Source organism: Phalacrocorax carbo, chromosome 21 (genome assembly GCF_963921805.1).
Source record: "Phalacrocorax carbo chromosome 21, bPhaCar2.1, whole genome shotgun sequence".
NCBI classification, from domain to species: Eukaryota; Metazoa; Chordata; class Aves; order Suliformes; family Phalacrocoracidae; genus Phalacrocorax; species Phalacrocorax carbo.
The window spans coordinates 1,204,414-1,230,394 of NC_087533.1; the positions used below are offsets into that span (position 1 = coordinate 1,204,414).

At 49.7% G+C, this 25,981-nt stretch overlaps 1 protein-coding gene across 2 annotated transcripts in view; it reads right to left on the reverse strand.

Annotated features, from left to right (window-relative positions):
* KIRREL3 (kirre like nephrin family adhesion molecule 3) overlaps positions 1 to 25,981 on the reverse strand; it is a 347,109-nt gene that overhangs the window by 119,679 nt on the left and 201,449 nt on the right. For both annotated transcript variants that reach the window (XM_064470894.1, XM_064470893.1), the window contains exon 2: positions 6,442 to 6,519. In XM_064470894.1, the coding sequence (XP_064326964.1) occupies positions 6,442 to 6,519 (78 nt within the window). The remainder of the gene's footprint in view (positions 1 to 6,441; positions 6,520 to 25,981) is intronic.

Here is a 25,981-nt window from a genome sequence, read left to right on the forward strand (position 1 = left end):
ACGCTTCTATTCTCTCCCTCTTTGGTCTCTCTCACCCACTTCTTTATGTTTTTATTAAAAAAAGATCCAGGAAAACAGATAGCAGATTAAAAGGGAAACAAATTGAAATGGGTCAAATGTATCTTGCTTAAATGACAGCCACCCCATTAGATACTTTTAAACAGGACAAATAATCTGTTCAGAAGCACAAGTGGGCTTTTACATTTATTCTAAATTACAAACCAAATGATTGCAGCCTCAAATGGAAGCACTGGCTAATTGCACTAATATCTCACTAATTCCAGCACCAAGGAATGGGGGAAAAACTAACGATTTTCACCATTTTACTAATTATTCAATTTAGACCAAGGTACATTATGCAGACCCTGGTTGAGCTTGCTCTCCATTTTGTGATCTATGACAAAGACTGGAATTCCAATTATTAATAATGGAGGAGCTATAATTATTCTAAGGATGGGTACGAGATAATTATAAGCCATAAAACCAGCTTTCATATGCATATACAATTCTCTCCCCATGTCTCACAAACTGAAACCTATCTGCAGACTGGAAATACACTGAAGTTGAAGACAAAAAAACCCCCCATCCAGATCTACGCTGCTCACAGTTTGTGAGGGCAAAGCCACAGCTGATAATACATGCCAGAAACAGACAGCTGCCCACTTCTGCCGGGCAGGGGCTGATGCAAATCATCCCTACCAGTTACAGCCTGCAAGGGCTGCATGGATGATAGAATCATAGAATCATTAAGGTTGGAAAAGACCTCTAGAACCATCAAGTCCAACCATCAACCCAACACCCCCATGGCCTCTTAAACCATGTCCCCAAGTGCCACGTCTACATGGTGTTTGAACCCCCCCAGGGACGGTGACTCCCCCACCTCTCTGGGCAGCCTGTGCCAGGGCCTGACCGCTCTGGCAGGGAAGGCATTTTCCCTCATCTCCAGCCTAAACCTGCCCTGACGCAGCCTGAGGCCGTTCCCTCTCGCCCTGTCACTGGTGACTTGGGAGCAGAGACCGACCCCCCCCCTCACTCCAGCCCCTCTCAGGCAGCTGCAGAGAGCGAGAAGGGCTCCCCTCAGCCCCCTCTGCTCCAGGCTAAACCCCCCCAGCCCCCTCAGCCGCCCCCCAGCACACTTGTGCTCCAGACCCTGCCCCAGCCCCGCTGCCCTTCTCTGGACACGCTCCAGCCCCTCCAGGCCCTTCTTGTCCCGAGGGGCCCAAACCTGAGCCCAGCACTCGAGGTGGGGCCTCCCCAGGGCCGAGCACAGGGGCCCCATCCCTGCCCGGCCCCTGCTGGCCACACCAGGGCTGACACAAGCCCGGGGGCTGGTGGCCTCCTTGGCCACCCGGGCACTGCTGGCTCATGCCCAGCCGGCTGTCAGCCAGCACCCCCAGGGCCTTCTCCGCCGGGCACTTCCCAGCCCCTCTGCCCCAGGCCTGGGGCGCTGCCTGGGGTTGGTGTGACCCAAGGGCAGGACCCGGCACTGGGCCTTGTTAAACCTCACACAACTGGCCTCGGCCCATGGATCCAGCCTGCCCAGGTGCCCCTGCAGAGCCTCCCTGCCCTCGAGCACATCGACACTCCTGCCCAACTTGGTGTCACCTGCAAACTCACTGAGGGTGCACTCAGTCCCCTCATCCAGATCGTTGATAAAGATGATGCAAGAGCCACCGCAAGGAGAGCAGGCTGGTGGCTCTCCTTCAATTCAGGCCACCATCGTCATCGCTCCTCTGGACCAACCCTGACCTGTGCCCTGTGTTTGAGATACGTGAACAAATTGTCTATGTTTGAGATCCATGGATGGTCCCCTTTTGGAACCTCCATCTTCCCCCAACAAGAGACATTAGAGTTTTGCATTAGTCCCAGCACCTTTAAATAAGATCCCAAACCTTCTGAACAAAAGAGTCAAGGTGAGATTTGCAGCTCAGACTGCAAAACTTTTAAGGTCTCACCATCTATACTCCCAAAACTCAAGGTTTGCCGACAGTTTACCAACAGCCCCACAACGTCCACGTGCCCTTTAGAGAAAAATCTCCTTCCTGGGATTCAGACAGCCCTTATCTGACCAGATTTCTACAGTCATTACCCAGCAAATAGATTTGCTAAGCAACACCCTCTTCCAATTAAACACAGCGCAGCACTCGTTGCTACGTGGAGCTGCAGCTCTGCAGTAACGGCTGCTGGTTTTGCAGGGCTTTGTAGAGTGAATGGAGACACTCTGAATGCTGAGAACTACAGAGACCGGGTTCTGCCTCCAGCCACGATGCAAATGGAGGGTGGCTGCTCCCAGAGGTAACTCCAGCACAAGCCCCGCTCCAGGCACACCAGTCAGTGTTTGCACCTGCAGCAGCCGATACCGAGGAGACCGCCTGCAGATTAACGTACAGATTTCAGCCTCGTGCCCGCCCCTAACCGACAGCGTGGATGCGAGCAAAGCAGAAAGCAGGGAGCTGAAGAGGGGGAGTTTGTCCTTCCTTGAGCACAGATCATTAACCATTAGCTGGTCCAGGAGGAAGATGCTGCGCAGAGTCCTTCTGTCCCTGGTTCCCAGCCACGCCTGCTTTCACCACCCAACCTTGGACATGAGGATGACGCCCACCTTTCCCCTCCACTGGGTCCATCCCACAGAGGTGCCACCTGCCTGCTGCATGCGAGGACACGAGAGCCAGCGACGCGCCTGGAATGGGAGGCAAGAGCTGCCCTGCCCTGCTACCCTGCATGTGGGGAGGTTGTAGGCACCTTCCAGCAGCCGACGGCTGGCGGGAACAGGTGGTGAAGGAGAAGGCTGACACCTCTCAGTGCTTAATCGTTCCCGTTAGTAGCTTTATGAATGGCAGCCAAAAAATGCCATAATTGCTGCAGTGACGCTTGCTAATGACTCGAGTTAGATCTGGCAAGAAGTCAAAGGCAGGAGAGAAGAAAAATAGCAGCAGCAGGATCGACGTCTGAATACCTGCCTTTGACCACTGCAGAGGAGAGCGGAACAAGCCCAACTTGGGACTCACAGCTGTGGACAGGCAGGGACCACGCACCACAGGTGAGCAGGGAGAGATTTTACAGCACACCTCTTGCCTTCCCTCTCTTCAAGCTGAATGTGAAGGGGAAGAGGGAACAGAAAAACAAGCCCCAGTTTTCAGGTTAGTTCAAGATCCTTGTTACTGGGGAACTAAGGTGACCCACCTCATAGATACCACCTTTCTACTCCAAAATCACCTTGAACCAGGGCAGCACAAGCCCTGGGGAAAGCGAGGAAACTCAGCTCTCCACCAGCCTCAGCATCACCTCCATTGCACGGCACGTGCCTTGGGATATGCTGTCCACAAGCTCTGGCTCCCACTGAACCACCGCCGTGGCCAGGGGCGAGTTGTTCCCGAAGAGGAATCCGGCCCCTCGCGAGCAAACAGCACGCTCCTCCTGATTATGTATCTGTTTCTGAATGTTAACAAACAGTTGGCAGCATCTGATTGAGTGGGTTATTAGCAGAATGAAGACAGATGGTGGAGGATTAACTTTAAAGCGTCTTTATTGCAAGGCCGTCATTACAGACAGCTCTACCTCTCTCTCCCTCTGTCTACAACTGTCACCAGCTTAATTTCACCCTACAACTCACAGCCGCACACCAGACAGCGATCCCAGCACGAAGACAAGGCAATCGTCAATCACAGCAAAGGGATAAGCGTATCGCAGCCACGCTGGAGCAGCACCTTTCCTCTCCCAGGCCCATACGCACCCCCAAATCGTGCCCAAATCCAGCACCTTTCCTGACGCGGGCTTCAGAGCGGTGATAAAGCAAGAGGCAATCGCACCCGATGCAGCACAGCAATGCCAGCTGAGGCCACAGCACCCAAATCACTTTTGCCTCGCACATCATCAGTGTTGCTGGCAGCAGCCCAGGCTGTTCTGTTGCCTTACAGCTGGGAGAGACACCAACACCCCACCCAGACATGTGTTTTCATGACACAGGTTGATATACATTGATGTGAGGAACCGGTGTGTGTCAACTAACACTATCAGAGGCAAATTCTCGGACACTTATTTTGGCTTCTCGCCCTGGAGGATAGCTCAGCCAGAAGAGCCCGCATCTGCAATCAATTGCGTTAATGGACATCCCTCACTTGCCAGCTGGTAAACAAACAACATAATGCTAACCAAAGACCCTTGCTGGGCACGGCCACAGAGCATCTGTAAGCCACAACATTTATTTTACCCCGCTGGGAGAGGTTCCCTCGCAGGCCTGCAAGTGCCTGGACTGTATCTTCTCCACGAGGTGAGCTGGGAGAAGCGCTTTCCCACCAACAAGTGATTCCTCCGTGCTGACACGGCCTCCGTCTAAGTCCTCTTGTGCTTCCCTACCTACGAGCGCATTTTGTAGATGTCTTCGTTAAGTGACAGCAAGGTTCTAATGATCCCTGTAATTACCTGTTGGCACTATGATGGAGACCCCACACCTCATAATTATCGAATTGCCCCACTGCCTACCTCTGCTTTCAGTTCCTTCAGCTACACTGTAATTATTAATAGGGCTATTCATTAGCACCATTATGCAATAAAAAGGGGAAAAGCTCTCACTTGGCAAAAATATCAAAGGGAAGCTGTCTGTCTCCTTATCCCTGCAAGGTAACTGGCCCAGAGTCTGCCTCAGCTACTTTGGGCAGGAAATACCTTCTCTGTACCTCTGTAGACGACCAGACAGCCGAACCCCCCCTTGGCTCACATCAGAGCTCAGCCCATGCCAAGCAGTGTGGCTTTGCACTGAAATCCACCAAAATCCCAGGAGGTTTGAGGCCTGCAATTGTCATCCAGAACCACCTCTAGTGAAAACACAAGTCCTAGGCGGTCTTTGTAGCCATGGAAATCCCCCGACTTTGGTTTTTTTTGGCAGAACGTACCTTTAAATGTAATGGTCCTGGAGCCTGCGGGGGCCAGAAACTGGCTGGCTGCACAGCACCAGGCAGGCACACTTTGTTCCCTTTCCCACACAAAGGCTTTACTTTTGGCCTTTCATGTTTCTTTGTTCTCTCCATACAAAGCCACATTCAGCCTGAAAAGGGGGCTCACTTCGTAGGCAGACGCAGGCTTTGAATCCACTGGGGGACAGGAACTTCTGTGAAGAATCCCAGAGGATCGGCAGGATGCCCAGGTGTGCCCACGGTCCTGCTGGCTCTCAGACACCCTGTGAGCATCCCCAGGGTGCTCCTGCCCATCTGAACACAGCTACAGGCAGCCTCTCCAAGGGGCTTAAGGGACAGGAAGGTATCGAGAGAGAGATTGCACCTTCTCACAGCACTAGGACGAGACTCTGCCATCCATTCCCCTGAGGGGCAGCCCCTTCCCATTAAAAACATACTCTAATCTATGTTTCAAAAGCATGTGGTAATTAACAAGCACCAGGTGAAGTCTTGTGAAGTAATTTCCTCCATGTTATCAGCTCCTGGGAAACTGAAGGAAACTTTGATCTTCTAACTGAGCCATAAACTTGCCTCCACCAGAGTTTTACCCCATGAAAGCTAACGCTCCTTTTACTCTCATGAAGCCAAGGTTTCCTGCCAGGGTAGACACCCCGGTGGCTAAACTGCTGGCACGACACCGCCCCGTGCAAGCTAAAGGAGGCGCAGCGGGGCAAGCGATCGCACCCTTTGTCCAAATCATCTCCAATCAAACCCCCCCAAAAGGATTAAATCATTGTACAGATCAACTTTGCAGTCTCCAGAGTAACCTGTCAGCAGCCAGGCTCTCCTTGACACACCCTCAAGACCCTCCTGCCCTGCAGGGCTCTGGGACCTTTAATCCTTGTCTGATCCAGCATTAAATCAGAGATGGTGCCACACCAGGGTTTGCTCCGGAATAAGAAGCCAAACAACGAAGCTACCAGAACCAAGGATGCCAATTCTTCTGAGCGTAAATAGTTTTTGTTTAGTTATTATGCTTTGTAATTATTTATGATATTTCTATGGATTAATCAATGCTCGTGAAGTGCTTGGGGGATGACTAGAATATAAATAGGGAAATTTTAGTGAGATCTCTGCCAGAGCACAGGGGTTTGGCAAACAACGGAACAGCTCCTCTGAGGGGTGCAAAGGCACTGAAAACTGGTCCTCTGGAGGCGTCACGGTGAGGCGCTACCTCCCAACAAGGCTAAAAAGACTAGATGCAGCAATTGCTGGAAGAGCTTCTCATGTGAAAAGTCCCTTCCATGGGAAACAGACAGTGGATTTTGGATGTACGGAACTAAGATGCTCCGGCTCTTCTCTTGCGGCTTCATGCAGGGGGCTTCCTGCATCTGTGCCCACTAAGATGCTTCAGAGATCGAAGGGGAAGCAGGATTTTCTCCTCGGTGTGAACAAGAACGTAACATGTTCCTTGCATAAGGACATCTGCAACCCTTGCAACGAGATTGCTAAAGAGGAAGGAAGAATGGAAGGTGAGAGAACCGCTCACCTTCAGTCATCCTGCGGTACTTCTCCTTGTACATGAACCCCAGTACTAGGCAGCATCCTCTTCCTGGGAGCCCCAGTTCTGCAAGAGAAGAGAGAGTGATGTTAGAAGACTGGACTGGGGACAAGAGCAAGCACATGGGGATGCTGCAGGGAGCAAATCCTGCTGGTTACACCATTCAGGTAAAGCACCAGTGAGGCAAGCACATAACTGAAGTTTTTGGTCAACCTGAAAGTCGCTGGGGTTCCCAAACCAACTGCTGCTGCCCTGCTCCACTTAGCCACGGGTATCTAGAGAGGGGAGGGTCACCAGCCCCTCCCCTGCCCATTTCTTAAGTGCTCCTCCACGCTAAGTGGAGGGAACACGCTGCATCTCCATCAACAGCAGCACGTTGCAACAATATGGACTCCTTAATCCCTTTTTCCCTCAGCAGACAGCAAAGTAAAATGGGAAATGGTCCTCCAAAGGGAAGATAAGTCTGGCTCGAGGCATCTTGCTCCTTAGAAGCAAGCAAGTGACCCTACAAGCAGCAAAGTGCCAGTCTGAGGAGGCGCGTGCCTTTGATGCCTTGATTTCTTAATGGGGCTTTCTGACTATCGGTAACAAACAGAGGGAGATCTGAACGCATTTTTTTCCAGAAGTAGGCTGCGTGCATGCATGCTCTCCCCATGTGCATCTCACAGCAGCAAAAAGCGCTAGTTCTTCAAACAAATTCTCTTGTGTCGCAGTGGAGAAAATTAAGGTACCATGTCCCCGATGCTGCCTGCCTGTGGACCTGAAGAGCTCCTCGGGGGCTTCTGTGCTCTACAGAGCCCTGCTGATCAAAGCCCCTTTGATGTTTACTTAATGTGGCTGTGGTCTCTTTAGAGCCCCCCTCTGCCGAGGAAGGAGCGCTCAGGAGTGTCACAAAGTTGTGCCGCATGCAAAGAGGGGAAGGCAGCGAAGCAGGAGGGTTGAGAGCGCAGCGACAGCTTTAGAGAAGAGTGAGCGCTGCCTGGCAGCCTTGGCTTTTAGCGCCATGACGCAAACTTGGGTTTGAACTGCAGGTCTGGATGGTGTCCAGAGGAAGAGGGAAGTCGCTCGCAGGGTGATGTGATGTGCAGGGAAGACACCCAGATTTGTATGGGTATATACCCAGATATGCAGTATTCCTCCCTCATACTGCCAGCTGCCAAGGGATTCCAGCAGAAGGGTTAGCATCCTCTTCTTGCACACAGTATGAGGCAGAATCAGAGCCTAAACCCAGGAAAAAGAGATTTCTTTTGACCCCAGGACACTCGGGGTAGAAGCAAGATGAGTTAAAGCACTTTCCCTAATGTTAAACAAGGCTCCACCTGGCAAGAGGCTAAGGACCTCAGATCCTGGTCCTGAGGCTCCCAGCAGGGAGGACATCAGCATCTAAAATAAATCACACGTGTAATCCCACCGAAGTCGATCCTCAGAGAAAAGGAAGTCTCCTGAGACACTCAGAGTAAGCAAATTGAATTGCTCCCCTAAATCCATGTTGCCCCAAAGAGAAAGAGGCATTTTTAGAAAGTGACTCACTTCGCCTACTCAGGATTATTTTGGGGGTGCTTGTAACAGTCTCACTGGCCATAAAAGGTGGTAACAACTCAGACTTAAATGGCTGAAGATTAGACAAATCAGGGCAGATGAATCAACTACCTGCATCCTCAGTCTTTTCTTGAATCAGAGCCCTAATTAACAGGAAGAGGTAAAAGGCAATCATCTCCCCTCTTGGATGCGAAGGTGGAAGCCAGCCCTCTCGCTCCGCAGTTCAGAGGCAGCATGACCTCCTCTCCCTGCACAGCCTACGCAACAACTACAAATGCACTAAGAAAAGGGTCGGCTTGCAGAGCATTAGACGCCTCTGTTACTCCCAACCGCTGCTAAGGTCTGCCGGTTTTAGATGAAGGATGGTTGCCACCATCCAATAACTATAATCGATAAGACTTTGCTGAACTTTGAGTGGGGTTTCCACAAGGGGTTGCGTGATGCCTGTGAAAACAGACATCCCACATGCGTGTGGCCAGAGGGCTGCGAGCCTGCCGACAGCCTCATGCTGTTTACACAGAGCCTGCAAAGGAGGGAAGAGGCGTGTCTACCTTTATTGATAGGAAAACAGAACTGCATCGATTGCTATCGAGCCTTTGACGAACACCAGGGTATCAAAGCGTAATTAAAACAACACAATTAGGTTAGCGTCGTACAAGGCAGCGCAGCCCACAGCAGAGCTGAGCAAGCCAGCGTTCCTCTCTTACTAATCCAGACGTGTGTCGTACATCCCGACACGTGGACCTGCTTGTGGATGCTGGCTGGGTGTTCCTGGACACACAGACGTGGCATGACAGGGGCTGCCACGCTTTCCACAGACCACAACCACAAACATCATCAAGAGCATCCTGAACCAAAGCAGCGATGGAGGCAGCAATAGCTGCAGCCTGCTTGGGGGATGAGTATCCCACCACTCAGATGTCCAGCTCTCATCTTCCAGTCACGGGGGGTGAGACACAAGAATAAGGTCGTGCTTGAGACGCTGTGACGAGGGGCTACAACCCAAGGCAACGGCTGTGCTACCCAAGAGGTCCCACTCACGACTTGCCCTTAGAGGGAGCGAGGGATTGTCAGGGCTGAGCCACGTGGGCTGGATCCAGATGAAATCTGGGTTATTACCCGTCTGGAGCCTGGATCAGCACACATCGGTATGGGTGTCTGTCTTCCATTTGCCTCCCTGAGGGGTGCTATAATTAATGCTTATAAAACACTTTGATATCCCATGATGAAAGGAGCTATACAAGAGCACCACATTATAATAATTCATACCATAAATTTGTGAGAACATGCAAAAATCTTTATAGCTAAGGGCACCTTTAAATACTTGAGAGTGCCTTTAAAAGGTAAAATACTTCAAGATGACTCTGATGCCTAAGGATGACTCACCACTTCATGGCTTTTAGTGGCTACCTAAAGCTAAAATAGTTAAGCAGATACCCAGCATTTTAAATGTTTGGGCTTTAGGGGGGCTGCTGAGATACCATAGAAAAGAGAATATTTTAACCCACATGTCGTCTCCCCCCCCAAAACGAATCCCCCTCCATTTCCTTGCAATGGCAGTAGATTTTTCCCAGCAGAACTAGTTATGGTTGAAGTTCATCATCCCAGGCGCTTTGAAGAAGTGTGAGCTTAAGTATCTTGTTTGGAAAATACGTGGCAGAACCGAGTTTCCAACTCCCTCAAAAGTACCTGCATTAATTCACCTCAATACCTGCAGAACAACCCCTCAGACAAAGCACAGGCGAGTTCAAACCACACGTTGCCAGCATTTGGGGCAGGCAGTGACAACGAAGCAAAAGCCAACTAAAACAAGGGTTCAGCGTCTTTTAGAAAGGGATGTTTTATGCACAGGCTGGGCAAGTTTGCTTTGAAAGCTTGATTTCTCCTCGCTGGCCCAAACTATGGCACCCTTTGTCCCCATTTCTCCCATCGTTTGGGATTTCTTTACTCAATTTCAAGACAATTCCTCCACCCACAACTCAGGGAAGGGACCAAGTTGCTGATCAACCGGTACAGTAAAGGCTAAAGCTGCAAAGCAGTAATAAAGGTTTATTAACACAATCGCATCATGTGTGCTATTGTGTAGCTGTATTCCACCAGGAATGGTAATAAATGTTTAATAGCTCAATAATACCTGTTTAATAATTTTTCAGCTCATCCTGTCTAATTGCAAGTTTATTAAAGAATGATAAACTTTATAATTGTTGTAAAGGCATAATTGCAATTCCATTGCTTATTTAATACTGAGTTAATTATATTACAACTAAGTTATATTTTCCCATACATATTAAATATCAATTAGCTGTTTTAAACTATTGATTTGTATTTAATTAACTATGCTATTATATACCAATTAAGTTCTTATAAGAGAAGCAGAAACAGCTGGTCTCTTAAATTAAATTTTAAAAACTTTGGATTAACATAAATACCATGTTTCTATCTCCTCACTTTTTCCTTCAACAGAGACGGCACTTTGTTCTCTCTAAATATTTTTCCAAACCACATGTTATATGCATGAGCTTCATTCTGAACAACTTTTCAGGATGGGGCAACCTCCATCACAAACATCCTAGCATCAACAACACCAAAACACAGCGGCTGGGAAAGATACAGCGTTGGAAAAGCCCCAGCCCACCTGGGGATCTCAGCAGCAAAGAGCTCAGGTGGGAGCTTGTGAAAGAGCATGAAAGTCTCCCAGGAAAGAAGCTCAATACCTTCCTCTCTGTTCCTAAGTTGGCCAGCAAGGGTGATATGGGAAGATCCTATACCACCAAAACCAAGAGTTTTGGATCCCTTAAAAAAACTTTGGTTGAGAAACTTTATGCTCCTGCTCAGAAGTTTCCCACCCTGATGGATAGAGTTGTCTGCTGTTTGATATCTTCCTAAAGAAACACACAACGAACCGAAGAGACCGGTCTCCCAAGCCCTTCCATGTTCCTGGCTTCTCCAGATCTAGTGACGACACATCCCGAAAGTACGAAGGGTGTGAAGGACCATTTCATTTGTTTTTCAGCATCCTAGTTTCCAGGCGCAGTAAGCAACCTGATCTCACGCTGATTTCCACAACATCCCTGTGACCTCTTCTTCAGAGGACTTTGCTCCGAGCACCCATAAAGCAAGCTGCATCCTTCCCCTCCAAGATCACCTTCTGCCATGAGCGCTGGCTACAAGCTTCCTCCCTCGACGCTGCTCGCAGCCACGAGCGTTGCTGAGCAATCCAAACTACTGCCGCATTTTGGCGGAGAGCATATGGATCCTTCGGCACGTAATTTCTATATTACGCCGTTAAGCCTGCAGAGCAATCCAAGATCCTCAGAGATGAAAAAAAAGCTATACAAATGCAAGTTATTATTAAATCTGTGCCTGGTTAATTTATAAAAATGTATTAAAAAAACTAAGAGGCTTCCCAGATGAGAAAATGGGCACATTACTGTTTGAAATATGAATGAAGCAGAGATCAGTGTTAAATGCTGTAGTGATATTGTATTTTATTCTATAGTGCTCTGCAGAAAAGTTGCATTTATAAACCCATTTATTGTGTTATGTACTTGCAAACCACCTTGTCATCCATTTATTGCACAAATAAAATCTTAAAAGCAGAGGATTAGTTGAGTTCGTCCCTGTGGGACCACAATCTGACTTTAAAGAATCCATCAATGAAGGAAAACAGATGGAGCAGAGGTGCTTGCCAGCTCACTGCTCCGAGACGTAAAACGCAACTGCACAGAAGGGCTATTCTCTGACGGCCCACAGACCTGCAAGTCCTGCCTGTGTTAAAGAGGGAAGGCTCATACTGCAGAGCTTGCTGAAACCAGGCCCCTGTTCCAGAGCCAGTTCTGGTCGAAGCCTTTGGAGTGGCAAAGCCTCCACTCTTAGAATCACAGAATCATCAGGGTTGGAAAAGACCTCTAGGATCATTGAGTCCAACCATCAACCCAACACTACCGTGACTCTTGCCACTGCACAGGGGTGAAGATCACCTTGCGGAGGACAGTTCAACCTTGCATGGCAAAAGAGAATGCCCCAAAATGTAAACCTTGCAAAGTACCTCTGGTATGACCTAAATTTATCTTAAAAGATGCTGGAGAGGTGTGTATCTGCAGCTCAGACAGCAGCATCACCAAACCAAACCAGCCTCAGAGCTGTTTTCCCTAAAGGGAATTCCTGGTGTGGAGGGATGAAGGTCTGGAGGGCCCTTAAAACCATAAACCCATTCTTTTGGATTAAAAACCATAATGGAAAATGACAGGAAAGCTTTGGTGCGTCTGTTTTCAGTGAGTCGGTTTCAGTTCAGTGACAAAACAGAGCCATCCACAACCCAGGAGGAGGTTCTCTGGGACAAACAGCTTTAGACAGGCACACGCCTGGAAATATCAGAGTACACCAGCACCCAGCTATCCAAGTTGCCTTGAAAGACATCAGCACCAAAAGCTTCAAGGCAAAGACTAGAGAAACCACGCAGTAAGTAGCTCTCCCCAAGAATGAGCTCTGCCCCGGTACCAGACAATTAAAAGTTGCTTCTTAGCAGGAAGCACCACTGGCAGAAGGGGAAAGGAGGAAGAGAGATTCATGCTGCTGAGCAAAGAGAATTATTTCCCTGTGTTCCCTGGCTAATGAAGGGAAAAAAGGCCCCTCTGAGTTGTAACTCAGCACTGAAGTGTTTTGAAGAGCTTTTTTTCCTCTAGTGGCAACACAGAGAGTTTGGTCCCTAATGCCAAACCTGTCTGTATTCCTCACCCCTTCATGGCTGGCACTCCTTTTCTGAACCTCTTACAAACATATCCTATTTGGGGAGCATCCAGCAAGTGAAGAAGAATTGCCACAAACTTCAAATCCAGTCATTCTTAGGATTGTGGGGTGTTTATTTTTTTCCTTCCCCCAAAGTGAAGAAACCTGAAGGAGCTGCTGCAGCAAAAAAACCCAATTTACCTCAGAGTAAGGCAGCCTTCAGTGCTTGAACCTTCTTGCATAAACAGCTTTTGTACCTTTGTACGCACAGGTACACATTCACACTAATCAAAATCTAAAATGCCTTCCTTCGCTAAGGTCTTGTAGCAGCAAGTTCCACAGTCTAACTACACCTCTGCGTGTGGGCAAAGGTATTTTTCCTGTATGTCCTGTTGTAGAAGGCATAGCTTTCACACAGTGTTTGTTTTATTCAAAAGAAAAAGAAAAGGTGATGTAGAAACAGAGTCTGTTTTCTTCACCGCTAATAATAACAGATCAACTCCTGTTTGCACTAACGAGAGCTCTGCTGGTCAGATAACCAACACAGCCAGACACTTCTATGCAATCTCGCTAAAAGCACTCACAGGCATTGGAAAAGGCTGGCGGGGCTGCCCACAGTCACAAATCCTCAGGCAGCATTGGCAAGAAACGGTCACCTGCAACTTCAGGTTACTGCTTGCTCCCTCCACACCCTACCTCCGAAGGCCCCACCAAGGAGAGATGCTCAGCCAACCGTCCACAGCAAGGCCTCCAGGCCCTCTCCACCCCTGCGGGGTCAATGTTTCATTTTACAATCTCACAGCATGTAGACATAGCTCAAGCCTTTCTCCCCAACGTACATGATTCCTACAGTATTTTGCAAGAGCTGCTACCCTGTTGCCGCTTTCATCTCACTTGGCTCAGACCCTCTGAAGCTCCTCGGCTTGCTACAGCCCTGGAGCTCGGACCCTCCCTGGGAAGGCATCCGTATTGTTCGGTGGGGCTACAGCCAATTCACCTCACTGGTGGATTTGACCTGCACTTCAAGGACTTCCTGGGGATTTAATCTTCTTTTGACTGCAGCCCATTGTACCTGCCACTCCATCCAAGCCACAAAATACATGTTTCAAGGCAGCAGCCCGCTGCAGGAAGGTCGGGAACAAGGCTTTCAGAGAAATTTAAGCAACATGCAAGTACCTCCCCAGGCATCCCCCAGTGTCTCCTTGACACTTCCCCAAGTTGGCCCCCGAACTCATGGCACGTCACCATCCCCATCGTTCCCCCACGAGGAGACACGCACTGCTGAGACCACGTTCGCCGACTCCGAGGGGCCAGAGGCCAGCCAGGCGAAGGGCACATCTGTGCTGGTCACACGCCAGTGGTTGCATTGCACCCTCTGACACAGCCTACGCGTACCCTATGGAGCTCCTCGCATCCCTGGGGCACAAGCAGCGAGGGCAGGGGAGGCTAACAGCTTGAACCTTGTCCCTCGCCCCGTCTGTCTGCTTTGCCTCCCCCAGCCGTTTCCTCTCACAAGCCGAGGGCTCGGACGGCCCTGGGCTGTCTGTCACCTGCCCCCACGCTCTGCTTGGCAGCGCAGCCCCAAACCTGCAGACACCTGGGGAGCTGCCTGACAAGGTCTGCGACAGCACCAACGAGGCATGACTTGTTCCTCCCTGTCCAGCCATCTTTCACTTCTACCCCTCCCAAAACCAGGAGCTCCATATTCAACTCCATATAGCAGAAAAAGAACACTGTCCCACCAGAGGGGAAAGGGTGGAGGACACGTATGAAACCCACCACATCTTTCCGCAGCACCTCTTCCATTGCACTTGATGAAACAAGCTCCCCAGGGAATCAAAATGCCTTTATGAGGACGTGCCCTAGAGACTGGAAAAGCCCCAGATATCGCAGCACACAGGGTCTGTGTGAAATGGGGTGACTGCAAGGGGAGCGGCATTTGGAAGATGGATTGGGCCACTCCAGGCTGGGGCAAGCCTTCCTACTCCATCTCCAGTGATTACACTGACATCAGGGTGTGGTCCTACATGCCAGGAGGGCTTTCAACAGGAGGGATTTTTAGAGAATCATAGAACCATTAAGGTTGGAAAAGACCTCTAGGATCATCAAGTCCAACCCCCAACCCAACACCCCCATGGCTCCTAAACCACGTCCTGAAGTGCCAAGTCTATGTGTTTTTTGAACAGCCCCAGGGATGGTGACTTCCCCACCTCTCTGCCACCTGGCAGCCTGTGCCAGGGCCTGACCACTCTTACAGTGAAGAAGTTTTCCCTAATATCCAACCTAAACCTCCCCTGACACAACTTGAGGCCGTTTTCTCTCGTCCTATCACCAGTAACTTGGGAGAAGAGACCAACACCCACATAGGGGTCTCTAAGAAGATCTAAGAGCTGAAAGAAAAAGATCAGAATAAAACTGACAGGGAGAAAGAAACAAGATCCACATATTTTGATTCCTTAAGAACGCAGTGTTTTCTCTAAAGACCTGCTTTCATCACCAAACACTCTGGTTTCTCATTTCATTGAGAGCCACTGCACTGTTTGTCACTCCTGCTGTAGGACCCCTGCATGTCCCATCGCAATCCAAAAGCAACATTAGCCACATACACAGCACGACATTATCCTGAAGCCTGGTGGGAACATCTCGTGCTGGAACAAACAACACATTTGGTGCTCCCCTGGCACACAGGGAGCTGCATTTACATGCAGGTCTAGAGGTCTGCATAAAGCAGGAGGCATACCAGCCTCACACCCCACCCAGACTACCCCGTAACGCCTCTGCTCAACTAGGAGGAGAGCTTGGCAATGGAAACACTTTGCAATAAGCCCTGGAAGTCCTCACTCTGCTCTGACAGACTGTGGACACACTGGAGAGAAAAATAGTAAAAATAAAGCCACAGCACTGTAAAGGTCACATCTACTGTAGTGCTCTGGATCAACAACGGCTCCTCATGCCTCCCACCTTGGAAGTGCTTTGGGTTAAGCCACCCATTTTACAAGTCTAGAAAGAGGGAGGACAGTACAGGAAAGCACAAGCCACTTCTACTCTCGGAAACACCCAAGCACAGCTATCCTCTGCCTGACCTAGGAAATCACTGTCACTGCCTTCTAGCCCATCTGCCCCAGATCCATCAGCTCCTCCTGCCGCCAATCCTGCGAAGCCCATTGCCCAGCTCCTCCAGACCCTTCACAGGCTGGACATCCGCGACAACTGTCCTGGCTCCTCCAAGACTGAGTAGCTGTGGCCCTTTAATCCCCTCTGAAGGCAGGGAAAGCACTGAAGCACACTGGCACTCTCATTTGAAGATGACATGACAGTCAGAGGCAGGGAACCCTGCGGTCCTTCTATTACTGGGAAATCATGCTCCAGCCTCGCAAATGCCATTACTTCTGTGTATCTTATAATTAAATTGTATTTGCCAGTTACCTCACAGCACGGCTGCAATTCTTGTGCATCTGAGGCTTTTTTTTTTTTCTTTTTTTAAATTTCTGATCTTCAGCTTCTGTTTTATTTTTCCCCTCCCTGCCAACCCTCAGCCATTTCAGAAAACTCTTCAAGCCGCCTTCCCCTTCACAAGGTGAGAAGAGGGTAGGAGACCTGCTGCGCGGCACCAGTCCATGCTACGCCATCTCCCCTTGGGCCACCCACCAGACCCGGGCTGGAGGAGACCAAGTCACCTTGGGTCAGACCCCCATCCACAGGTGAACCCCTATTTCCCTCTTTAAACCTCCCAGCAATTCGAACGGGAGCCGAGGCACCCAAATATCTTGGGGAATCTCGCTTATGGTGGTGCTACCAGACCGTCGCGGATGAGTCACTTGGCCAAGGGAGCAGCAATCTGAGATGAATCTCAGGTGGAGGTGCACTTGCTGCAGCGCCTGCTCTTTCCCCGCCGTTAAAACTCACTCAAAGAGCGCGCGGTGCTAAAATGGAAGGGGCAGCAGGAGAACAGGTCCCTACCCTCTGCCAACGAACAAGGCGCCAATTACAGGAAAGGGGGAAAAGCCACAAAATTTAAGGGATTATCTAATCATTACATTTCCGTCCCTTTCTGCAGGAAGGCTGCTTTGATTGAAGCTTTACAGCGTGCTGGCAGGGAGGGCTTTGGCCACGCTCAGCAGTAGGAGAAAGGAAAGTGAATGGGCAAATTTCACGCTGTGGGAGGCTGATTGCTGCCCTGTCCAGACCACATTCCTTCAGTGTCCTGGTGGCAGTAGATTTGGTTCCACCACGAAAAACAAATCCATCACCCAGATTTTATCAGGCCGTGCAGGCATCCTGCTCCAAAGGCACCAGACAACTTGCCTGGGTCCAGAGAAGACACCGAGCATCCACAGCACCAGTTGCAGGTTGCAGCATTCAGCCTAAATCCTCAAGCCCACGATATTTCCTTTGTCTCACGACCATCTCCATGCCCCTTTTAGAGCATTACCAGTTCCCGACTGACCTGAAAACTCCCAGCTTCTGCGAACCAGTCCTGCTGGCTGGATCTTCATGCCGCAAACACTTTGCTAGCGGCACTCATCAGCAATAACGGCCAGTAGTTCACACCACATTAAATGCTTCCTCCACCCCTACGGATACAACTCTCGCAGGCAAGAGGTAGGAAGGTAAAACCAGGGAAGATGGGTGTAAGGGAGCGACTTTGCACCCTGCTCGTGCCCTTACGCATCCCAAAGCGGGCGCAAGCAGTGGGGATCTCACGCTGCAGTTCCCCTCCTCGTGGCTTGCCTTGACCAGATCAAGCCCCAGCTCACAGCCAATGCCAATATATGCCTTTATGCACCTTCCCTGCTACTACTGCTTGTGTCTGCTGCCAAACCCTATAACTTACTGCAAGCAGCTTGGCTTCTGCTGCCAGGGGGGCATTTTCCCAGTGTTGGCCATAACTTGAATGACTGTGAAAACAGCTCCCCTGCTTCCCCCAGTGTCAGCGTGCTGTTCCCGGGCGCGTGCTCTCTCAATCCCATTAAAAGTAATGGGGTGAGATTGTCCAGCCCATTACTTTCAATGGCTTAGTTTCAACCAGACAGCCTAAAGCTCCCATATCCTCAAAATAGCAAGCAGAGTAGCTCCAAAACTCTCTGCTTCATTATCACATCATGTATTCCAGCTTGCCAGAGTTTAATTGGAAAGACAGCCAAGCCTGCGTTTAGGTTTGCTAATTGCTGCAGGAGAGGCGCAAGCATTGCTTCACCGCTGACAATTATTTCCTTGCTCAGCAATTTTTGGTTTTTCAAGGTGTGAAGTTTTACAAAAATAGTCTAAGTTCTTTTAAAAAAGAAGAAGAAACATACGGAAACAGAGCCACAGGAGAGGTGCTTTATGGAACTGTTGCGTGCTCCAAGATTCAGCTGGTCTTGCTGGTGCTGGAGGGAAAGTTGCAGGAAGAGCAAGCCGGGGAGAAACACAGCTCTTGTAAAAAGCCAAGTGCAAATCACGTATTTAAAATGCATCACGGGAGCTGTAGCTTGAGTATCTCTGAACTGTAAGTCCAGTAACACGCTGAGGGCAGAGACAGGCCAAAAATTAAGACACATTGCTTCCAAGGCAGTTTGATATTACGACATGCTCAGAGTTGCGCGGCCAAACACCTTTCTTTGGGAGCTTGAGAAATCCCATTTCTGGTCCGATTTCTGTCCTCACCTTCTGCTCTGGTTTCATAAAAGCCTGGCAGAGCTTGACCATATAAAGCCACGTGCCCCCTTACAGCCATGGAAGGGAGCTGTTAGGGATGTACGTAATGACATATCTGGGACACTGAAATAACACCAGCCATCTTAATACCTGGCCAAAAAAAAGAAAAGGTGGAAGAGCTGACTAGTTAACTGGTTGACAAAAAGATAAAACTCCCCCCACCATAAAACACCAGAAAGCTGTTGAGATGACACTTACAGCCAAGTGGGATAAGTTTTGAGCACAACACGGACTTTCCTTGCCTCTGACCTTCGCAAAGAGGAGACTACAAAGTGCACCTCTCCCGTAGCCAACCCCTGCAAACTCTTTGCACGGCCCCCACGGACTCGACGCCGTGCCCCGTTGCCACACTGAGTCTATCTGCCACTGCCTCAGAGATGTTAACGTCTTGATGCTCACAGCCCCATCCAATCCAGGACAGATGGTAATAAATTTTTCAGTGGCTGGAGCAGAGTGCAGCAACTGTGTGATTAGCATCTTTTTCTCCACTGCACATTTCATCTGTAAACTAAGATTAAATACCTGGAGGAAAAAAGCCGCAGGAAAAGGGAACTTTAATATGTTTTCACTGCAGAGTTCACACGAATGAGCAAACAGCTCAGATCCGAGGTCAGGGGAGGCGGGGGGAAGCTTTCCCCATGTGCCAATCCAAGTTATGCAGTTCTCACAAAGATGCTCTTTCTGTTAGCGTGGCTGCACCTTGAAATTCTTACGCCCCAAGCAGGTGGCCTTCGAGCCAACTCTGCGAGGAGCAGCAAGGTCTGCAATCCCCTAAAAGTGAACAAGAGGAGGAGAAGCGCTCCATTACCTGTCTGGGTTTGAACTCTCAAGTCATTTAAACCAAACAAAACCTATTCCAATTGCCTGTCAAGCCTCAAGGACCTCACCTTCCTGCAACCTCAGCCGGAGATAAAACAAGGGAATGAATTTCATGTATTGCACGGGAGATTAGGGATGGTGCCAGCTGTTGAGAAAGAGAAGAAATCATCAGCTACAAGTTCAGCAACCATCAAAACATTGTTCTTCATCACTGCAGCACAAGTACCAGGCCAGCATTGCTGATAAGGCACCTCAGACGGCGAGCATCTTAGATCACCATCTAAAAAAATAAAACCAACAAAACAAAAAGGCACACACCCACAAAACCTACTTTTTTTTTTTTTGGAATGCGTACCACTTACAGTCTGAGTCTGAGGATGATTGTTAGGGCTTGTAAACCATCCTTCTCAATCACTACAGATCCTCTCCTCTGCAAAGCCGGCGAGCTATTCTGTGTGCTTGTGCACCCCTCGCACGGTGCGCCATGCTTTAGTTCTGCTCCTACATGTGAGCGGGGCATCCCGCGTACAAAACGCTCCTTTTGGCGCGGCCTGAACACAGCGGGTGAGATCCACCTGTGCTCAGAGGGAAAGCCACAGGGATTCGAATGCTCTGGCTCCACTTGCAGGAAAATTTTCTCTCGAGTTTTTGCTTGCTTAACAGAAATCCAAACATGCCCAACAGGTAGGGCTTCAGGTCACCCAGAGAAATATCCCACTCCGCTAGTGGAGTGGGACAAACACGTCCTAATAACATCAGGCTGTAATCCACCCTTCACCAGGCATGGCCGTCTGCCCCTCCTCTCCCCACACTGAGCCGGAGGAGTGCGGCACAACACAACTGCCTTGCCTTGCGTTTCCATGGGGCGAGAAGATGCGCGTTAGGAGTGCTGATGGATGGGCATGCACCACCTGCCTTTCAGAGGACATTACATGCCATTGTTGTAATCAATAATGTATTATTTCCTCTATGTCTTATATCCTCATGTTTATTATGTGTAAATAGGGATTTACAGTGATCTGAGAGTGTTCATTTAATGTAGCTGACACCCTGCATATGAGATCTGCCAGCCACCCTCTCAGGACCTTCGGGAAAATGAAACGATGCTTCTTCCACGAAGCCATCTTCATGAGAGAAATGGGGAAAGAAAGGGGAAAAAAAAGAAAAAGAATAAAACAAGGCCAAGGTAGAGAGATCAGAGAGAGACTGCGTGCATGGAACGGAAAACAGAATAAGAGCGCCAGCGCTGGGATTCAGAGCCATGCCAGCATTATTGTGAAAGGAACGTTAAATATTGCTCTCATCTCAAGTCCGGGGTGCTGCTTCTAGGAGGAAAAGGTTGGGGTGAGGGAAGAAACTTTTCCTTGAAAGGCACTGGCACACCTATGCAAAGTTCCTTCTTATTTGATCTTCAGCACAAAGAGCAGAACAGAAGCATATCATCCTTTGCAGCTAAAATGAAAAAATAAAGAGGACTTTTATCCCAGATCCATTTATCTCAGGAAATAAATTCTGCTCCTGCCTGCAGCCAGTCAGTATTTTCCAGGTGGGTAACTTTCTTGCTGGAAAAATGAACAAAGCAATCAAAATAATTCACTAATTCATTTCATACTCTTTTTTTATTAGGTCTAAACTGCAAGTTAAAACAAATCCGAGTAGCCTCGTGTGTTATGTCAACATTTCGTTCAACAAATATCAAAACAATACTGAAATTCTTAATTGTTTCTTAAAGGATCTTAACATGCCTCCAGAAGTTACATAGCACTTCCCAGAAGGAAAGTGACACCACGGTTAAATCTAACACTCACATATGTTTTCTATAGGATGGTGAGAGCCTACAGGTCCCCTGACATCTTTCAGAACAGCACTACTAAAGTGCCTTTGCCTGTCTCGACAGCAGCCCTCAGCGTGTTCATCCTGAAACGCTGTGGGAGGTGAGGACGTGGCCCAGCTCCCACCTTCCAGGCGAAGCCACCAGACAAAATGAAGCAACTTGGCTTGTTCAAGCCAGGTGCTCGATCCATCTCCTTAATCAACGGAGCAGTTCAGAGTAACGTTCAGGTACGTGCCAGAGCCGCTTTCCTGAGCCAGGTTATCCCAGCATACCCAACGCCTGTGCCTTTCCCAACCCCTGTGCCCTACCTAGCGTCCTCTCAAGCTCAACTTGGTACTTCTATTTCAAGAAATGGAAAACCATGCCTCTGCACCATAAACAAACCTCGAGGGCAAACGTTTCCTCCTGGCTCTGCCAAAAACTCCTCTTGCAGCCTCATCTGTGTTATTTACTCATAGCTTAGCTGGGAAAGAGCAGCAGCATCCTTTTCCTGCTTCCGAGAGGATGCAGAGAACACATTTTTAGCACGCATGAGGCATTCTGAAGCACTACAAAGGAGCAGGAGGTTCTCCTCGCTCCCCGAGCTCATCTGCCTCACCAGGCTCCTGCGCGCTATTAAACAGCTGCCACGTTCCACCTCAAAACTTTCTGCAACTCAGCAAAAAAAAAAAAGAATAAGTCCTAGCACAAAAATAGATAAGTACCCTAAAATACTAGAGAAAACAGACAGGCACCCATTGGTCAACAGCTGTGCGCTGCTTTGGCATCGTCCCTCACTAGAACACACTGGATTAGAGGAAGCAATGATCATCATCATTAAATGCCTCGATGGAAGTCAGGCATCTGGTTTTCGGCGTTTAGCTGATGAAATAAATAAGGGTGCTTTTGGCAAACACGGAGGGAACAAACATGATACGATCGGAGAAGCTGGAGGGATTCCAGCCTCCCCAATAGCATCCCTCCCTTTCGCCAGCTCAGGGACTTCCCGCAGGAGAGCCCTGCGGCACATCAGGCCGCTCACATCCCCCCCACCCCACACACTCTTTGGGCGTGCAAATCCCCTCACTAAGGGGACTCAGCCCTCCTGGGGTGGGAAGAGAGACAGTGATCCGTATTAAAGGCTGACTAGCGCAGAGACTCAAGGGCACAAGGGGAAAACCTGCTGCCCCAATTGCCTCAGCCCTGCTTGAAATGCTGAGGAATGGGTCCCACCAACGCTGCTGCACCTTGAGTGGCTGCAGGGCTCACACGGGAAGAGACGAGCAGCTTTTCAGGCCACATGCCCCCGTTGTAATCTGCCCAGATAAAAATACCCTTGTCTGAGACATGCTTGCAGCCTGAGGAAGCTCCTCGGGCTGCGAGGTAGCCCACGGGGGACTGTACTGTCCCCCCACTTGCCTGCAGCAAGGGCAGAAGGCTGCCCACCTCCCCGTCTAGACTTGCAGCGAGCCGTTACTCCACAGACCAGTCGTTCCTTCGCGTTCCCAGGGATGCAACCCTACCCTGCAGGATTCGTTTGCAGGAATGACGAAAGCTAACATACCAGGGCTGTTCTATCCATTCAAAAAAGGTGCACAGCCGCAGAGATGCTCATTTAACATATTTCTGCCTTCTAGATGGCTTTTACTTTTCACTAAACTGAAGACGCAGTACAATATATGTGACTGATTAGCCTGTGTAATACAGTTCCTGCACATTTAGATTAGAAATGATTATGACTTAAATAAAATAGCTGAATACAATTCTTATTACCATCTATTCCCCCCACCACCTTCTTTCAAATGCAAGACAGCAAGTGGGAGGCAGAGAGCAAGTCTGGAAGAAGACTAAAGATACCAGGATCCAGTTCTTGCTCTGCCTCTCGTGTTAGGGCAGGTGAGGCCCAGGAATGCAACTGCAGATACAAGGGATTGAGACAGTATCTTTCACATTAATGTTCCTTAAACCTCCTCCCAGAGAAGTCCCTCTTCTGCAGCAAGGGGAGATATCCCCTCACCTGCAGGACAGCTTACCAGAGACGGGCGTACGGGACGGCCGCCCACTCCACACATACCCCAACCATCCTTTTGGGCAGGACAACCTGAGAACAGCTTTGGAAGGGAGGAGACAGAGGTGCTTCATCCCAGGCGGGCTGGCAGATTCCCTAAGGAGCATTCAGAACCGCTGGACCACCCTCCATCACAGCATCACAGCAGACCAGAGAGGAGAAGGCTTGCCCTGGGCTACAGGACACCACGCTCTGGCATCCTGAAGTCTTTAACCTTAAAAGAGATATTCCCCCAGCTAGATTTAAATGCTTCAGGTGACAGGGTGGGGAACAAACCTGTGACCACATTCCCAGAAGCCCCCCCGAGCAGGCTACAGGCAGGGGAACTGGAACATGCCCATCGCTGCGGCCAGCAGCAGGCTGGTGATACTTGTCGGGGCACGATGCAGCGGCACATATCTGCACGTAACAGCACGGGTTGGAGGACACCGGACAGATGTGCTGGCCTTTCCCGAGGTTTATCTTGGTACTGCCAACCCCGGCAGAGGGTTTTCGTCGTCCAGAGCTACGTGGGACTGAGGGTAGGAAGTGCATATTCTTTTAAAGCGACGTCAAGGATCACACCTTAGGGACAGTCTTAGCAAAGAAATTTATCAGTCCACAAAGGGGGAAGATGACATTTCAGGGAGACACAGGCAGCGTCACAGCTCTGCTGGGCCACAGAAGAGAACAGGTTTAATGAACTTTAAATGTCTGACCCCAGGGGGACCCCAGTGCCTTCCCGTTCTCTAAGCCACTAGCAAAGCACAAGGGCAGGCACCGTCTGTTGCCGACGGCGTGCTTTTCCCCATATTCCCAAAAATCCACCCCGAGCCTTTCCTCACACAGACACCTTCTCCTACAGAAAATGGCTCCCATAGCACTTGTGCTTCCCCTCCCAGCCTTGCAAGTACCAGCAGCTGCCCCACATTACAGCATATGATAAGCCCGAGGGAACAGCGAGGTCCTGGGTAAATTTAGGGCTAGATTATAGCCCAGCTGACTGTGACTAACCTGCTGAAATGAAGGTCAGTGCTGGTACTTTGGGATGTGATTTTCTTCCATTTATTTCTTGATGGGAAAGTGATGGAGAGTGTAATTACTACCATACTACTGCTCACAAGTTGCAAATATCCTAGCCCAGGAAAAAAGAAGACTCAGATACAATGCTGTACAAAGAGAAGGAAAGAGGGGTGTCAAATAGTCCTCTCGCCAGCTCCTGGTACATGGAGGGAAAAGTTGCCGGGCTGTCATCATCTCCCTGTGCATGGGAGATGTTGCACAGCAGCTGAAGTGCTGGTGTTCTCATGGTTGTGGGAAGCAGCACCCATAGCCTGCTCTCAGCTGTGCTCACAACGCCCTGAAACCTTCTTTGTGCAACCAAAGCAGCTCCAGCGACGCTCGACAAGAGCCTAGGCTTTTGAGAGATTACAGAGACAACTGCAGCAAACCATTGCCGCCCTGCAAGACAACCTGATGTTGGAAGTAACCCAAAGCTCACCTCTCTGCTGCTACACGGTGGTGGGACAAACCCAGGTGCCGTGGAGGGCAAACCCCTAAGCAAATCCCACTGTGAGCTCAGCAAAACCAGAGCTGCCTTCTCTGAGCAGCAAGAAAATATAACACACACACCCCAAAACACCGAAGAACTCTAAAAGCCCTCCACTTTAGCTTCAGCAACAAGCTACAAAACAAGACGCCTGGCTGCAAGAGTGTTCCCACCCTGGCAGCCTGCAAGCAAGCCCTGGGGTGGGGGGTGCTGAAATACCCCTCTGCATCCAGCGAAACCCCCTGAGAAAAGGCAGCACCACACCTCAGGACTGGGAAAACCAGAGACACCACACAGATTTTGCAGCAAAATACACATTAACACCCTTCCTCAAGAGTTTTTAAAGGGAGGATGCTTACTATTTCCACACAGCGTTTTGCAGGTGGGCAGGAGAGCAGTACCTGCCCTCCATGGCACAGACCTTGAGCTTCCCGCCGCGGCAGCCATCTTGTTTCTTCACCATGGCACCCATCTTATCTCCTCACCTCATCAAAATGTCTCCCTCAGCAAAGCAGAGGGTGATGGCAGGAGGAGCTACCTCAGGGCCCTACTTAACTGATTACTGGCACCTTGGCCTAAGGAGCACCCCACACCCACTGGGCACATTCCGGCACCTTCTGCCCCCTGGGGCAAAAATCACCTCTGAATAACACCACTACAAAAGCACCTGAGGAAAAAAATGAAATTCAAACCAACAAATCCCCTTTCCCTCGCTGCAAGTGGCTGGGGGCTAAAGGCATCTTGCCTTGAATGTGTCCTGCCACGCTGAAAGTGTCCCCAGGGAGGCTTTCCACACACCGCCACCCTCGGTGGAGACGGCTCGGCTTCGCTTCCCTTCACACTTGTATAAAAAGAAAGGGACAAATAAATTGAGATTTATGGGATGCCAGAAAAAGCTGATTTTTTTTCTTTTTATTTTTCCCTCCCCCTCAAACTCAGTGTTTAGTTTTTATTCCCCCCCCTGCAGCAACTGTGGGAAGGCTGCAGATGGAGTGCTGAGAGCAGCCGGCACCTCCTTGGAGAGAGATGCACTAGCAGCAGGCTGGAGGGGCAAGGATGTGTGTGCACACACGACATCACCCTGGCCGGGACCCACCAAGGGAGGATTGCGAATTTTCCTGCTCTGGATGCCCGGCTTGTCCATCACATTCACCAGGACGTGGCATTGGTTGTCCTGTCTCACGCTTGCTCTGGAAGCACCTGAGCAATGTCCAACCTAGCTTCCACCATTCAAGCAACAAGTAATGTTGAAAATACTTCCCTACAGCTACTCCCTTGGGCAAATGGTTGTGGGATTTGCTTGGCACTGTGTATTGGAAATCAGAGGGATGCAGGA